The sequence below is a fragment of the Sturnira hondurensis genome, unplaced genomic scaffold (genome assembly GCF_014824575.4).
Source record: "Sturnira hondurensis isolate 20B ecotype Veracruz unplaced genomic scaffold, ASM1482457v3 Scaffold0014854, whole genome shotgun sequence".
Classification (NCBI taxonomy): domain Eukaryota; kingdom Metazoa; phylum Chordata; class Mammalia; order Chiroptera; family Phyllostomidae; genus Sturnira; species Sturnira hondurensis.
Window position 1 is genome coordinate 1,657,931 of NW_028087485.1, and position 14,291 is coordinate 1,672,221.

Below are 14,291 nucleotides of genomic sequence, written 5' to 3' on the forward strand. Positions count from 1 at the left end.
TCACCCAATGTCCCCACTTGCCAATTAATGACTGTGCCCTTTAGGAAGCTTGAGAAAAACCCAGGCGTCCGGGTTCCTGGCAGGCTTTCCCATTTGCCCTGGGGCAGTCTTCCACCCTCTCTGGGCCTCTGTTTCCTTATTTGTAAAGACATGGGGCATCCGACTATGATTCATTCCAGGGGACCCGGGTCTGTGGTGGGTAGCGGGTATGGCAGCTACTCCAAGCTCGGGATGGCAGACCAAAATCCAGATTCAAAGAAAATATGTCATAGATGGTTTTCGGTCAAACAGACAGGTGTGATGAAGGCGACGTTCCCCTCTCACCCTGGGGCGAGCCTCGGGACCCAGGCTGGGAAATTATTACTTATACAGTCAAGAAGTGGCTCTGAGCTGGATTTTTACAGGAGAAGAGAGTGGGCCTTAGCCCACCGGAAAAAGTGCTCAGTGCGCTTTGTTACCCCATCAGCCAAGAAGAGCACGCTGCAGGCTACTGGCAGCCAGCAGCCTTTACAAACCAACTCCCACGGCCACTGCCAACGGCAGTGCTATTTCTCACTCTTCTGACTCGTTCCTTCTCTCTTCTCAATAAATTCACATTTCTTAGTGCAATGTCAAACTGGAAGCCAAACATAGCTTGAATTTTTAGACTTCAATTTATAAAACACTCAGGGGGGCTAGGGGCCTAGTTTGTTTCTGAACTAAATGGCTTTATCATTTGAAAACTGTAAGGGTCCAGTTATTCATTTCCAAGACACCAAACACACTGCATGGTGTCCCCGTTGAAAGGCCCGTCTTTGCTGGACAGCTGTTGATTCCCCAAGGAAAGGGCAGCAAGGTGCCCTCTCCCCTTTGCTTCTGCCTGGGTGCCCACAATGTTTTTAAATAGAGGCCTCCTGGCAAGTTGAAAAGTGCAACTTGGAGACACTCCCATTTACCTCCGTCCCAGCAGGTGGCCAAGGGCCAGGCCCTGGGCTGGAAAGAAGCAGATAGGAGGGTGGGGTCAGGTGGTGATGGTGGTGGGGTTGTCCCCAGCTTGGGAAATCACCATGGAGTTCAAGCCCGCTGGACTTCCCATCGCCCACGGGCGAGTCTCTCGGGCAGCGGGCAGCGGGGCCCATCTTGGGCTCTGCTTGCAGAGACTTCCATGCCGGGGCACTGGGCTGCCTGGGAAAAACGGCACTGGAGTACCTGTAACACCCGCAGATGCTCCGTAATGGGGGAGGGGGTGGCGTGGCTTGGGCATGTCCCCAAGCCTTGATTCAGAAGACAAACTCCTTCTGTGACCGTGCTGTGCAGCTCAAGTTTAATATGTAAGTTCTCTCCTCCACCGGCAACCACCGAGCCCCTGTCCCCTTACCTGCGTGCGGTTCTTGCCCCTCAGCCCGACGCTCCAGTACCAGGGACTCAAGGGAGGGGCCGCTGAGGGACCCTCCGCGCTCCCCTCCCAAGACCGAGGCCAGTTCTCCCCAAAGCAGCCAGGAAGCCCGGAGGAGGCGTGTGCCGGGTGCGTTTTCCCGCCGGGACGCTGCCTGCCCGGAGAGGCGCGCGGGCCTCGCGGCTGCGCTCAGGTGAGCGCAGACAATGCCGAACAAAGCCCGCAATGTCGCTGCGTCCACTCGGAGCCGCAGTCTCCGTTCTCCAGGCAGGGGCGACTGGAGGCCGACCTGCTGGTCCCCCTGGCGCGCATATAAGTAACACACGCCCCTTCCGAGCACGCGACCAGGGTTCTAGGCGCTAGGGCTCCTGCGGCAGGCAGACAACTCTGGGCTCTGACTCCCCGGGATGAGCACAGCGAGAAGCGCACGGAGGGACCCGGACGCCGGGGCAGCTCTGCTGGCCCGAGCGCGAGCGGCTTGGGCCAGGGGGCGCTGCTGGTCCGCGGAGGGGCACTCAGGGTGGGAGCCACAAGGCACACCTGTATTTCTCAGAGAGGGAAGGCGGAGAATGTGGCGCGGAAGGTGCAACAGGCGCTTCTGCAACCCCGCCTGCGTCGCCCCCGGTGTTTTTAACTAGGACTTGGCCGAGGTTGGCAAATAAACGGAGGTACTTACTCCTGCGCAGGATCCCAGGCTCTAGGCGATGCAGCAGCACTACGCGCTGTCGACTCCTCAGGATTTATTGCTCAGACTCGGGCGCGAATGTTGACTTTGGCATCGTTTCTGCTTGTCATGGAGATTGCCTTTTGTGTACCTGGCTGTCCTATCATTGGAACTGTGCGGTCATTAGCGGGCCTTTTAGCCAATATCCCTGTTTAAGCCTAGATGGTGCCCGACTTTTAACATTCAAACGCCACAGTGCAAAATCGCACGATGCCTGGCACCATGCCTCATACATAATAAGCACTCCGCAAACGGTGGCTATAATTGAGTACTCTGTGGTTCCATACGCACCCAAAAAGTGCCCTTGCAGAATGTGTGCTCATTGCAAAAAAAAGAAGAAGAAGAAGAAGACCAGTTAGCAAGTTGAAAACCCACACCTATTACACCACCCAGTGATAATCACTGTTAATATTAGGGTGTATATTCCTCCAGTGTCTACTGATATAAAAACGCACCGTCTTTTAAATTCATTCCACACGGACTGTCTCACAGCCAGCTTTCTGCTTCCCTCTTGAGCACCTCTCTGATTTTTAGCACCTCTTGTTCCAACATACTTAATCCGCTGTTGTCAAACGCTAACTTTTCATTTTAATCGTGCAATTAGACATGTGTGCTTTTTACTCAAGTACTCAAACTGCAAGAAGGTAAATGCGTAGCCTGTTGGGTGCATGCAACGTAGGCTTTTGATGTGTGTTATTAAGTTGCCCCCCAGGAAGATGGCCGCTTCCTCTTCCCTGTGCCCTTCCTATTATTCTTGTAAAGGTCAGTCTGCTCGGCCAATAATGGTTTTCTTGTTTTCACACCTTTCCGCTCAAGAGTTTGGAAAAACGTTTCCTTTCAGCCTGTGTTTCTCAGCTGGTTTCCAACCCTTCTGACATGGCCAGAGCAGCTTCGGTAAGGCAGGAGCCCCTGTGCCAGGGAACTTGCTGGCAGGCTACCTGCTGGGGCAGGGTGAGCGGGGGTGGTCTCTGCCTCTGATGGTCCTGTCCCACAGAAACGTGATGCAAGCTATTTGGGTGACTTTAAATGTTCTGGTAGCCCCGTTTGAAAAGGTGGGGGGGGACGTGGATTTAATTTTAATATCAACCCAGTTGATCCCCAATACCTCAATGTGTAAACACAGTAGAGGTATTTTACAACTTTTGGATGCTGTTGTAATTTACATGTACTGCCCATCTCCGTTTGAATTAGCCGGTTTCAGTGTTTGGGAACCACATGCTGGTGACAGCCTGTGCCGCTCTGGGCAGGAGCGCGGTTGTAAGAGTGGAAGCCCTGGAGTCCCCATGGGAGGGGGGGGCGGAGATTTCACAGCCCTCCTGGTATGATTGGCTGTTAACATTTCTCTGCACCACTTTGCCTAATCAGGTCTACCTTAGGGAAGCCAAATTTCAGTGCTAGATGTTTTTGACAGCTTGACATCTTCCTTTGGTAGCAAAGTAAATTTTCATTCCACGGTTAGTAACCAAAAGATGAAACTCTAAATACTGGTGAAGAGACCCGGTGCTTCAAATTCCATGTCGAAGAATCATCCACCTGTCCCAGGGGCCCGTCAGGTCTGTCCGTCCAGTGTGCACGTGGAGAGGCAGGAAAGGTGGGCTCTGGAAGGTGGTGCATGGGGGGAGACCACCTGGGGTGGGGGCTCTTTATCTGAAGATGGGCAGCTACAATTATCATCCACGGCAACCCCTCCTTTGTGAGGATTTGCAGAAATCTAAAAAATAAAGTTGCCCTGAAGCATCTTTACCCCAAAAGGCTTGTGCTGTGAACCTATCGCTTCCAAGGACTTTTCTTGCTCATCTTTGCAGCCCCAGTATCTGGTCACTCTACACAGTAAGTGCTCCTTTAAAACGTGACTCCTTCATGAATTTCCCTGGATGGCAGGCCTCAGTGGTAAACACACAAGGCGTGAAGGTGACTGAATTGCACGCAGAGGTCAATGGAGATGACAGCACTCAGAGGCACGCAGCAGGGAACCCCGTGTAGTGGAAGGACCACCGCTTCAGAGACCAGGGGGCCTGGGGTGCCCTGTTCAGCTCTCTTGACCACTGGCTTCATGGCAGAGAAAAGATGCTTCATTTTCGAGTGCTGTTTCCTGGCCTATAATGTGAAAGGTTGTTGGGTACAATGGCTCCCAACTCTGTGGAAGTCCCATTCAAATTGTTTGCATCCGGTCCCCCAAATGATGAAGGCCCAAAGTGGGGTACAAAACAGAGGTGCCAAGGTTGTGGATTTCCGGAACCCTCTTGTTGAGAAAAAACAGGAAACAATGAACCATAGGTGACAAAGAAACCATCTCAGAGGAAACAAAGGGCCTAATTCTAAAGTGCTCCAGATTAAGCCAGAGCCAAAACTGGGGATGTGGGAATGGGAGCGGCAACAGAAGGGGCACAGGCACAAGGAACGGAAATACTGCCATCTCAAAGCTGAAGCCTCTTTGGCATGGGCTGGGCACCAATTTGTCTAAGGGTTAAAGCACACATCCCAACTCCCTTAAACAGGGTAATTACGCACCAGATCTTACTGGATGTGCTTTGGGAAAATGTGATGCTTTCTGGCCGAATCAGGTAAACATGGAGTGTCTGCAAGGCAAAGACTTGGGTAACATGTTAGTCATTCAGTCAACACCCAAAACTGCATAAGCACTCCACTTTAAACTGATGATACGAGCAAATTTTGTATCTTTAGTTTTCACACATATGTCCACCTTAGCATGCGTCTTTGTTGAACGTATTTTGAGGAGAATCTGGGTGCACCCTTGGAGGCAGCAGAGTGGGCTTCTGCCTGACTTACAATAAATCTCACAGTCCATCTCACTTCTTAGAAGTCTCGTATCATGAGAGGTGGGCACACTCTGGCTGTTGCGGTTCAGTGGGTTGAGGGCCAGCCTGTGAACCAAAGGGTCACTGGTTCGATTCCCAGTCAGGGCACATGCTTGGGTTGTGGGCCAGGTCCCTGTTTGGGGACACGCAGGAGGCAACCTAGCAATGTTTTTATCTCCTTCTTCCCTTTCTAAAAATAAATAAAACCTCTTTAAAAAGAGGCGGGGACCTCTTCATCAAACAGTTATCACCTCAAAGTCTCAACGTAAAAGAAAACACAGGAAAATGGCTGAGGCTGAGCAGCTAAAAGCCTTAGATGAAACCAATTTTAGGAGGTTACTGGAAAGCTAATGCCTGGAATCAAGAACCTTCCTAGGGAAGCCAGGCCGCAGTGCCCAGCGGTGATGTGAACAAGGTTTGGGGCAGTCGAAGTGTGATCTCTCCGTGCGAGCCTCCCTGGGCTCTCACCCCCAGCAGGTGGCCAGTGTTCCTGCTGGAACTGAACCTCACTTTGAGGCCAACCGGCAAAGTCACCCTACCGCTCTTTCTTAACTCAGGTTTGGAGGCACAGGCTGCCCTCCAATTCCTCTCATCCGGAAAAACAGAACAAAAGCCACCCTTGAGAACCCTGTGTGTTTCTGGAGTAAGCACTGCGTGGGTGCCGGGCTGGCTACGGAACCACCTGCGCTGGTGAGCAGCCCAGGTGTCACTCTGGCTCATCCCCAGGAGCTCAGTCCGCCAAATCCAGGCAGCAGCTGTGCTGGTGGCGAGCCCACTGGGAACACAAGTGGTCCCCCGCTCTGGGCTGGCGGCCTCCCAGGAGCTCGCCTCTCAGTGACCTCATTCCTCCCCCAGAATTCGGCAGTGTGGGGCCTGCGGTAAGGACCCGCACATTACTGGTTTTTCGGAGATGCATCGTGTAGCAGGAGAGCTCGACTGGACAGTATCCACCACCCTCACACACAGTTTTGAGACTTTTACATTTCCAGCTGCACCAAAAGGACTCTAGCAAAAGAAAAGGCACGGCAAACGTCTTTCCCTTCAACTCCTGGTCACCGCTGTTTAATCCGTGACGGGACTCTCTCCCTGGCAAAATGAAACTAAGTCGTCTCATACTCACGTGGCCTCTACCGAGGAATAATCTATTCGTTTGGCTATTTGTTTTCTGCCCTAGTCAACTTACTGTCTAGCCTGAACCAGGTACTACGAGGGACTGGCGGGTATGATGGGCCGCACGTCCCTATCAAAGGATCAATACAGCACCTTCCACACACACTGTCAGGCACGTGGCTGGAGTTCACTACATATTTGTGAAATGAATGTTAACAGAGGAAAGTCTTAAATCTACTTAGAAATAAAGACCTGGCGGCCCGGTATTTTAATTAACATGGAGTTAATCTAGGAGACACTTAACCCTTCTCTCTCTCTCTCTCCGAGATCAGTTCTACAGAGTCTGTTAGTTCTTCCTGGGAACAAGGCAGGGAACTGAACCACCAAACAACAGTAAACTCCATGTAATTAAAACGGTTTGTATTCAAATTCCCATATAATGCTGTGGAGTAGGGGGAACTCTGACAGGTTTCTTATGTGTTCTCTGACTTGCTTCCCTCATGCTCCAAGATAAAAAGGCACATTTTGTGATTCTGTGGTTCTCATCTGCACTTGCACTGCAGCTGCGATGGAACAGAGAATGAACAAACTGTGCACCCAGGGCTCCTGGAACGCGCAGATACGAAAGGGAAGGGAGCGAAATGCTGGCCATGAGAACAGGAGGGACCTGGCTGGGGAGTGAGGGGGTTGTACCGGGCAAAGCAGGGTAAACGTTTATGTCATGTAAACACATCACGTTTGCGCAACTCTCACACGAAGATCCCATTCACTCCAACAGGCGAGCTGACGCGCACTCTCAGGAGAAACAGCAGCAACAACAAAGTCTTTAGAGTCTCTTCTTTGAGTTGTGAAAACACGTTCTTAGGTTGTCGTCACAGGACAGGCTGGTACTTCAGATTACGGAAAAATTCCCAGACAGACACTCAGGGGCTGACAGAATAGGTCAGCTGGCCTGTAACTGTGCACATGCGAGTTTAGGAGAATTTAGTATTATGTGCTTCAAGAAAAATATGTGCTCTTATTTAAATTTTTAACTTACATTGTTAAACTGTGCTCCACAAAACGGCAAGTTGGATGGCAAATTCTATCTATAATAAAAAATGTAAGTAGTTACATATCTGGAAGGGTAAGGACAGCAAGGGCAGAAAGAGGAAGTTCCTTCCCCAGCTAGAGTGGTCCAGAGCCCAAGGTCAGACTTCATACCCAAGGACAGGCTCTGTACCCAAGGTCAGACTCCATGCCCAAGGACAGGCTCTCTGCCCAAGGTCAGACTCCATGCCCAAAGGCAACGTGAGCCAAGTCACGAAGGAGAGCAGGCGGTGGACGACCTCCTCATGCACGGGAAAAGAGGAGCAGAGACTGGGGCAACACAAACCAAGAACGTTTATTACGGGCAAGAGGCGGATGACGACAGGGAGAGCAGGGCGTATTTTATTATGAAATGTTACAAACATACACAAAAGTCCAAAAAATAATAAAGCTCGTGTATCTATCACCTAGATTTACCCATTATTACCATGGAGTCCTATTTTCTTCAGTACTTTTACACAATAAAAAGTTATATATACAGTAGAAAGCCCCTATGTACCCCTTCCTGGTATTCCCATGAATTTGGTTATGAATCTTTTATGCCAGGCTTGTTTATTTGGAAGAACTTAGAGGAAGAAAATAAAACGACCCACCCTAACGGAAGAGGCGTGAGCAAACAGAAGTGGAGGCACAAAGATCATGAAAGGAAACGCAGACACAGAAACGGGTCCAACAACGAAAACACGGGCCGCTGCCCCTTCTCTCCCGAGTCCAGCCTTCACCGCGCCCACTCTCCGGAGTGCTTGTCTCCAGAAGACTGTTTCTGAAAGAGAAAAGTCAGCTGTCACTATGCTGTACACAAAAACTCGGTCACCGTGGTTTCTAGGTTAAGTGTCAATGCAAGCAGGCCGCTTACTTTTAACTGAAATTACACACTGCATCAGAGCTGCCCGTTAAAAGTCGCCAGCACCACAGCAGTGCCATTGTTACAGCTGCTGGAAGGCCCCTTCACAACACAAAATACTGCAGTTCACACTCGCCTTCAAAGATACAACTAGTTTACATTAACTTGTGTGCCGAAGTACGTACTTAGCACTTCTGAGCAAAAGGTCACAGAATTTTATGTTCTCACCAACATATCACTCCTAGTAGAGCAATTTTATAATTACTAACAAACTAAATTTCTCCCAAGATGACAAAACAAATTTAAAACACATTTTCTCTCTCTTGGAAGAAAAACTTAAAGTACTAAACAGTCAATTAAATTTCCACTAGAACAAAGGAAATATGCTTAAGTACCCACACACGCAATCTTTTCTAATAATATAACCCCTTACTTTCTCATCCTTCAGAACAGTGCTAAACAGCAGCACAGCAGGCAGGTAAGCAGCAGGGGGCAGTAGAGAGAACTCAGCTTTTCCAGTCTGTGCGTGTGATTTTGGGCCGCCATTCAACCTCTCTGAGCCTCAATGGCCTCACCTACAAAATGGAGTCGTGCTTTCTTTTCAAGTGTGAAGGTGAACTACGTGACCAGATGGAAAAGTTCTTTTACAATTAGGCACTGCCCCCAAATAAAGTATTATTACACTGTACTCAAATGCAGACAAAATATGTATTACCAATGTAGGGGAAAAGCTGGTTCAACCACTATGCTTTAAATCAAGTGTTTTTTCAAGCTTCAGTCTATTCAGAAACAACAGAAAATACAGGTTTCATCTGAAGATGTGTGTGTAAGCACTCCCACCATCTTCATGAAAAGAGGCCCATTACACAGACAAAAAGTAAAACCACATGCAAGTTAACTTGACTGGCATTAGCACGGAATTGCAGATGTTCCCTCACTGCATGTTCCTCAATCTATGAAACAGACTATACAAAGTCTATGAAATCTATGAAATAGATTTCATATTTTAATGTTGGACATGAACTCTTATGCCAAATTTTCTCTTTTCTGTTTCATCTTTTTAATGTTTTGCAAGAGATTTCCTCAGTTCTGTCTTCGGACTTACAAGTCTATGAAATCTATACAAAGTCAAAGAAAAAATACACAGGAAACCAACAGTGAAGGCAAGGACACCGGGACTCAAATCAACAATTTAGAATAAAAGGAAGAAACAAACATACAACTGGAACAGAGTGAAGAAACAAGAATTTGAAAAAATGTGAGACTGAGAAACCCCTGGGACAACTTTAAAAGTTCTGAAAGTCATAGGGGTGCCAGAAGGAGAAGAAGAAAGGCGAGAAACTGAAAACTTATTTGAACATTAATAATGAAGGAGAACTTCCCCAATCTGGCAAAGAAACTAGACATGCAAGCCTAGAGCATTAAGAATCTCAAAGAAGTTGGATCCAAACAGAAACACACCAAGGTACATCATAATCACATTACCTAATATTAAAGATAAGGAAAGAATCTTAAAAGCAGTAAGAAGAAAGGACATGGTTACTACAAAGGAGTTCCTGTAAGACTATTCGCTGACTCCTCCAAAGAATCCTTACAGGCAAGAAGGGGCTGGAAAGAAGTAGTCAAAGTCATGAAAAGCAATGACCTACATCCAGGATGACTCAATACAACAGAGCTATCATTTAGAATGGAAGGGCAGATAAAGCGCTTCCCAAATAAGATCAAGTTAAAGGAGTTCATCATTACCAAACCCTTATTATAGGAAATATTACGGGGACTTATCTAAGAAAAATAAGATGATATAAAGAAAAATATGAACAGTAAAATAACGACAAACTCACATCTATCAATAATTGAACCTAAAAACAAAAACTAAGCAAACAACTAGAACAGGAGCAAAATCACAGAAATGAGGATCACATGGAGGGTTATCAGTTTGGAGGGAGGGAGAGTGGAGAAAAAGGTACAGGGAATAAGAAGCATAATTGGTAGGTACAAAATAGACAGGGGGAGGTTAAGAACAGTATAATAAATGGAGAAACCAAAGAACTTGTATATACAACCCATGGATGTGAACTAAGGGAGGCAGGGGGAATGCTTTGCAGGACGGAGGGGGATAAAAGGGAGAAAAGAATGGGACAACTGTAATAGCAAAATCAATAAAATGTACTAGAAAATAAAAAGCACTTGCTAAATGTAAACTATAAAAAATAAAAATAGATTAGCAAATGTAAAAATGTTTATTATTTACATAAATATTATTTATTTACATAATAAACCAGAACTTGTAAAGGAAATAAATCATGAGAATCAACACTGTTGACCCTGCACTGATGACATTTACCTGAGAACTCAGTCATACTTTCTTAGGAACAGACGCGAAACAGTAGACTCAGCAGGTCCTGACCTGAGGCTCTCATGACGCAGGAGAGACCAGCACGAGCTGCTTGCAACAGGTCTGATACAGCTGCACTTGCAATCTGATGCATTAAGTCAAAGCCCTTTCCTTTTGGCTGGAATTCTATTGACTCAAAGTGATAAAGACTTCATTTTGATCAGAAGTGCTAACTGGGCCCTGGCTGGCATAGCTCAGTGGATTGAGCATGGGCCTGCGAACCACACGATCACAGTTCGATTCCCAGTCAGGGCACATGCCTGGGTTGCAGGCCAGTTCCCAGCGGGGGACTCATGAGAGGCAACCATACATTGATACTTCTCTCCTTCCCTTCCCTTCCCCTCTAAAGGTAAATAGATAAAGTATTTAAAAAAAAAAAGAAGTGCTAACTGGCCATTTATTGATCATAAAGAACAATAACTTCTGAGGGCCATCTTAAAATAAAGGATCCCTAACAGTAACAGGGGACAATCACAGGGGAACTAGAGTTTCAAACTCACCAATACTGTCTTTTAACCACCACAATCACCAGAGCCAAAAGGAGAGACTATGTTTTGTTTTGAAAGGCAACACACCATCAGTGCGGCTCATCTTCCACTCTTGACCCCTTAGGTCCTCCTCACAGAAAGCGCTGGCGCTGTCACAGCCACGGGCTCAAGTGAGAGTTAGTCTCACACCTGGACATGGAGGACTTCAGGCTACCTTCACCTCACGACAATCTTCACCAGCCCCTCCACAGATGAACACGAGCACCCTCAAAAGTCACCCCCCACCCCCGCCACCCAGAGAGGCGGCCACAACCTGAACAGCCCCTGGACTCAGGTTCGTTCGTAGTGTTAAAGGAAGTGAGACTCGGGAAGACAGCAAGAACACAACCAAACCGCAGACCACTAGCTCACAGAGGAAACCGCGGCCTCACAGAGAGATGTGTTCCACTCCATCGGCTCCACCCCACTGCATTCTGGCGGCGACAGAAGGGGCAGAACTAATCAGATGTCACTTACTCAGCTTTTTAACAGTTTCTTCATTTCAATAAATTTATTTTGATTGGTCGGGTTGTCTAAGAGGAAGAGAAGAATCTGTTCATGTTTTTTAACCTATGGATGAAGAAATAGTAGTATTATTTAATTTCTCAAAAATGTGAGAAGGCTAATGTCACTTAAAGGAAAGTGAACGCACTTGTTTCTGTAATTCTGAGCAGCAGCAATTCATCCTGTTCGTCTTTTCTAAAGGCAAATACAAAAAGCCATTAGGTCACACATGCACGACATACCCCCAAATCCTGGAGTCAGAACACATGCGGACCTGCCCCTCGGCCACGGGTTCCAACCACAAAGGACCCGATCAGTTAACTTTTCAGCTGGGCTTTCCTGTTATCCGTCACTGTGTCCTGGGTTTTACTAAATGACTGCCCATATGTCTAACACCTACCACTTACGTGATCTCTCTTTCTGGTCGAGAGCAGGCCTGCCAAATCATTATCTCATGATATGTAACATCCTATCTCAAAAATATGAGCTTTCCTCACTTTGATCAGGACCAAAAGTAATTTGGAAGTAATTTGGAATGCTTGACATTTCTGAAGTTCCTGGTACCAATTCTACTGGCGATGTTGCTGAGCCTAATCTAAGGCAAGTCTGGACAGGGAGGCCTGCTTGCATCTAGAAGGTTCCTTCGAGGCAGTAGCAGGAACTGGAGCCCTGGCACTGGATTTATCAAGAAGGAGGCTGACAGGAGTGTGGCCACGGGGAGGAAGGAAAGATCAGGTCAATTAAAATGACAACCTCTGCTCTCAATTGCAGTTACACTTATGGTTGAGTCTGGAACAAATACCTTTGTCTAAAGCATTTTGCTTTCTAGATGTGGTGTTTTTTGCCAGACCACACATCGCCAGCTTATCGGTCACCCTGACAGCCCCGTTCTCAGAACACTTCTCCACCGACACGGTGTGGACATTCTCGGCGATGCCTTTCACAGACAGCAGTACGCGCTGATTCAGCATGAAACTTTTCAGTAGCTCTATTACTAAGTGAGAGCAGCTTCCATTCAATTCCATTAGTCCTGGGGGAAAAATAAACATTAGAGTTAATGTTCAAGTCTCTTTACAAAGCTAGTATTTAGATAAATTATCTAAGGGTAGTAAGGAAAAGGCTGGCTGGTTTTAGCTAGGTTTAAGTGTGCCCTGTTTGTTGCGTTAGAAAAAGAACAAACTTGTTGACTAAACGCCCACTGATCCCTATTATGTGTCGAGCACTAACTAGTCTAGGCCCACAGAGCCACAACAGACAAATGGCTGCCTCCTGGCCTCACATCCAAATGGGAGAAGAAAGCAGTAATCATTTTCCAACCGTCCGAGGCAAAAGCCGACTCTGAGGCAATCAGTGTGTTATTACCTGTTCGTACCTTTGGGTAAAGAAATCGGGAGAGTAAAACTCTACTCTAATACTTCAGTTCACTTCATATATATTCCAACTGAAGAGTTGAATGTATACAGATAATAACATGTACAATAAGGGAGCCAAAAACAGTGTCACCTGAATGTCACCAGTCTCTAATGACAGAGCCGTGACAGAGAGGAAAGACCTCCATATGAGTGGCCAGATGACGCCTGGTCATCCTTGCCCTGAAACTCACCAGTTTCGCAACCTGGGGCGAAACAATTTCTGAACCTTGATACTCTGAAACTATCTGTAAAAAAGATGGACCAACTGAATATAGTTTTGTGAGAATAAAAGAGGAAACAAATAAAATAAATAAAAGATGGTACTTCTTTGTAAACTCTCCTTGGTATTCAGAAATCTGGGCAGTTATACTTGAAATATCCATTTGATTCCGACTTAGAGCTGTAAAACAAACAGGGAAAAACAAAAACAAAAAACAACCCAGAGACACCCAAATTGGAAAGTGACTGCATTGTCTACCTTCAAATGAACATTTAATAATCTGGAAAGGAAGCTGCAGGTGGCTGGCGGAGATGGGCTGCACTCTGCAAGGAGGCAGAGTTTCGATGTTTCCGTAGTCTGCGTAGATCACCTTCACCTCCGTCTCTGAGGCCGCCAGGACGATAGCACGGTACCAGAAATCATCTCCTGGAAACACAATGGCATCTCAGGCAAGAAGCTCCATCCAACGGCCCCCTGCCTCTCTTGAGATGGTTATTCACAGTGGCATTTACATCACTCAGAAACTCACCCCAAGACATCTGATTTCAAGCCAAAACAGCCAGATTAAATATAAGCATCACCTGTACTTTTTTTCAGACCTTATTAAAAAGACAGTTACTGTATTAAAATGACAAAGACAAAATCACAAGGACAGAGAACAAGAGAGGACAATGGAATACTGGAAGAGAGAAAGAAAGCAGACGCATGAATGAAAATGACTGAGCAGAGCTCAACCAGAGCTGGCCATGGGGAAGCTAAAACGCATCCCAGTTTGCATCTCAAATGCCCAGGCAACCAAGGTTCAGTAAGTGGTGCTCACCATTCAAAAGGAGTAAAGATGGAGCTGAAAGTGAGGAATGGCTATCAGAAGCAGTTACCCCCCAAGCATCCGAACAGACTTTAGTGTATAAACACATTTACACTCATTTTTAAAGTTGCTGAAGAGAATGATCAGTTTTACATTCGCATGTTTTAGTGAGGTTCAGAACGCCCTCCCCCTTCCCAGGCAACTGCCCCCACTCCTTCTCCAGACAGGATGGGCCTGGCCACCTCTGCTCCGGGGACCATGTGGCTGAGCAGAGGAGGGAGGTGACCAATGACACATTCAGACAAGCTAGGCACTCCGGGCAGGCGAGCACCACCCCAAGCAAAAGCTCTTCAAGATATGACCATCAGGAGTCCCCTGAAACTGCACGGTGTGATCACTCTCTAGTGAAGGCCACCAGTGCACAAGCTCTGGCCGTGCACGAGGGAGTTCCCAGTGAACTCCGT

General features: G+C 47.2%; 2 protein-coding genes across 3 annotated transcripts in view; both read right to left on the reverse strand.

Annotated features, from left to right (window-relative positions):
- Positions 1-2,404, reverse strand: part of VWA2 (von Willebrand factor A domain containing 2) — a 44,328-nt gene extending 41,924 nt beyond the window's left edge. For both annotated transcript variants that reach the window (XM_037063873.1, XM_037063872.1), the window contains exon 1: positions 2,052-2,404. The gene's annotated coding sequence lies outside the window, so the exon portion shown is untranslated. The remainder of the gene's footprint in view (positions 1-2,051) is intronic.
- Positions 2,405-7,522: 5,118 nt separating this feature from the next.
- TDRD1 (tudor domain containing 1) overlaps positions 7,523-14,291 on the reverse strand; it is a 40,710-nt gene continuing 33,941 nt past the window's right edge. The window contains exons 22-26 of the mRNA XM_037063819.1: positions 13,278-13,445; positions 12,190-12,417; positions 11,536-11,582; positions 11,361-11,453; positions 7,523-7,880 (exon numbers count right to left, since the gene is read on the reverse strand). Of these exons, the coding sequence (XP_036919714.1) occupies positions 11,361-11,453; positions 11,536-11,582; positions 12,190-12,417; positions 13,278-13,445 (536 nt within the window). The 3' untranslated portion in view covers positions 7,523-7,880. The remainder of the gene's footprint in view (positions 7,881-11,360; positions 11,454-11,535; positions 11,583-12,189; positions 12,418-13,277; positions 13,446-14,291) is intronic.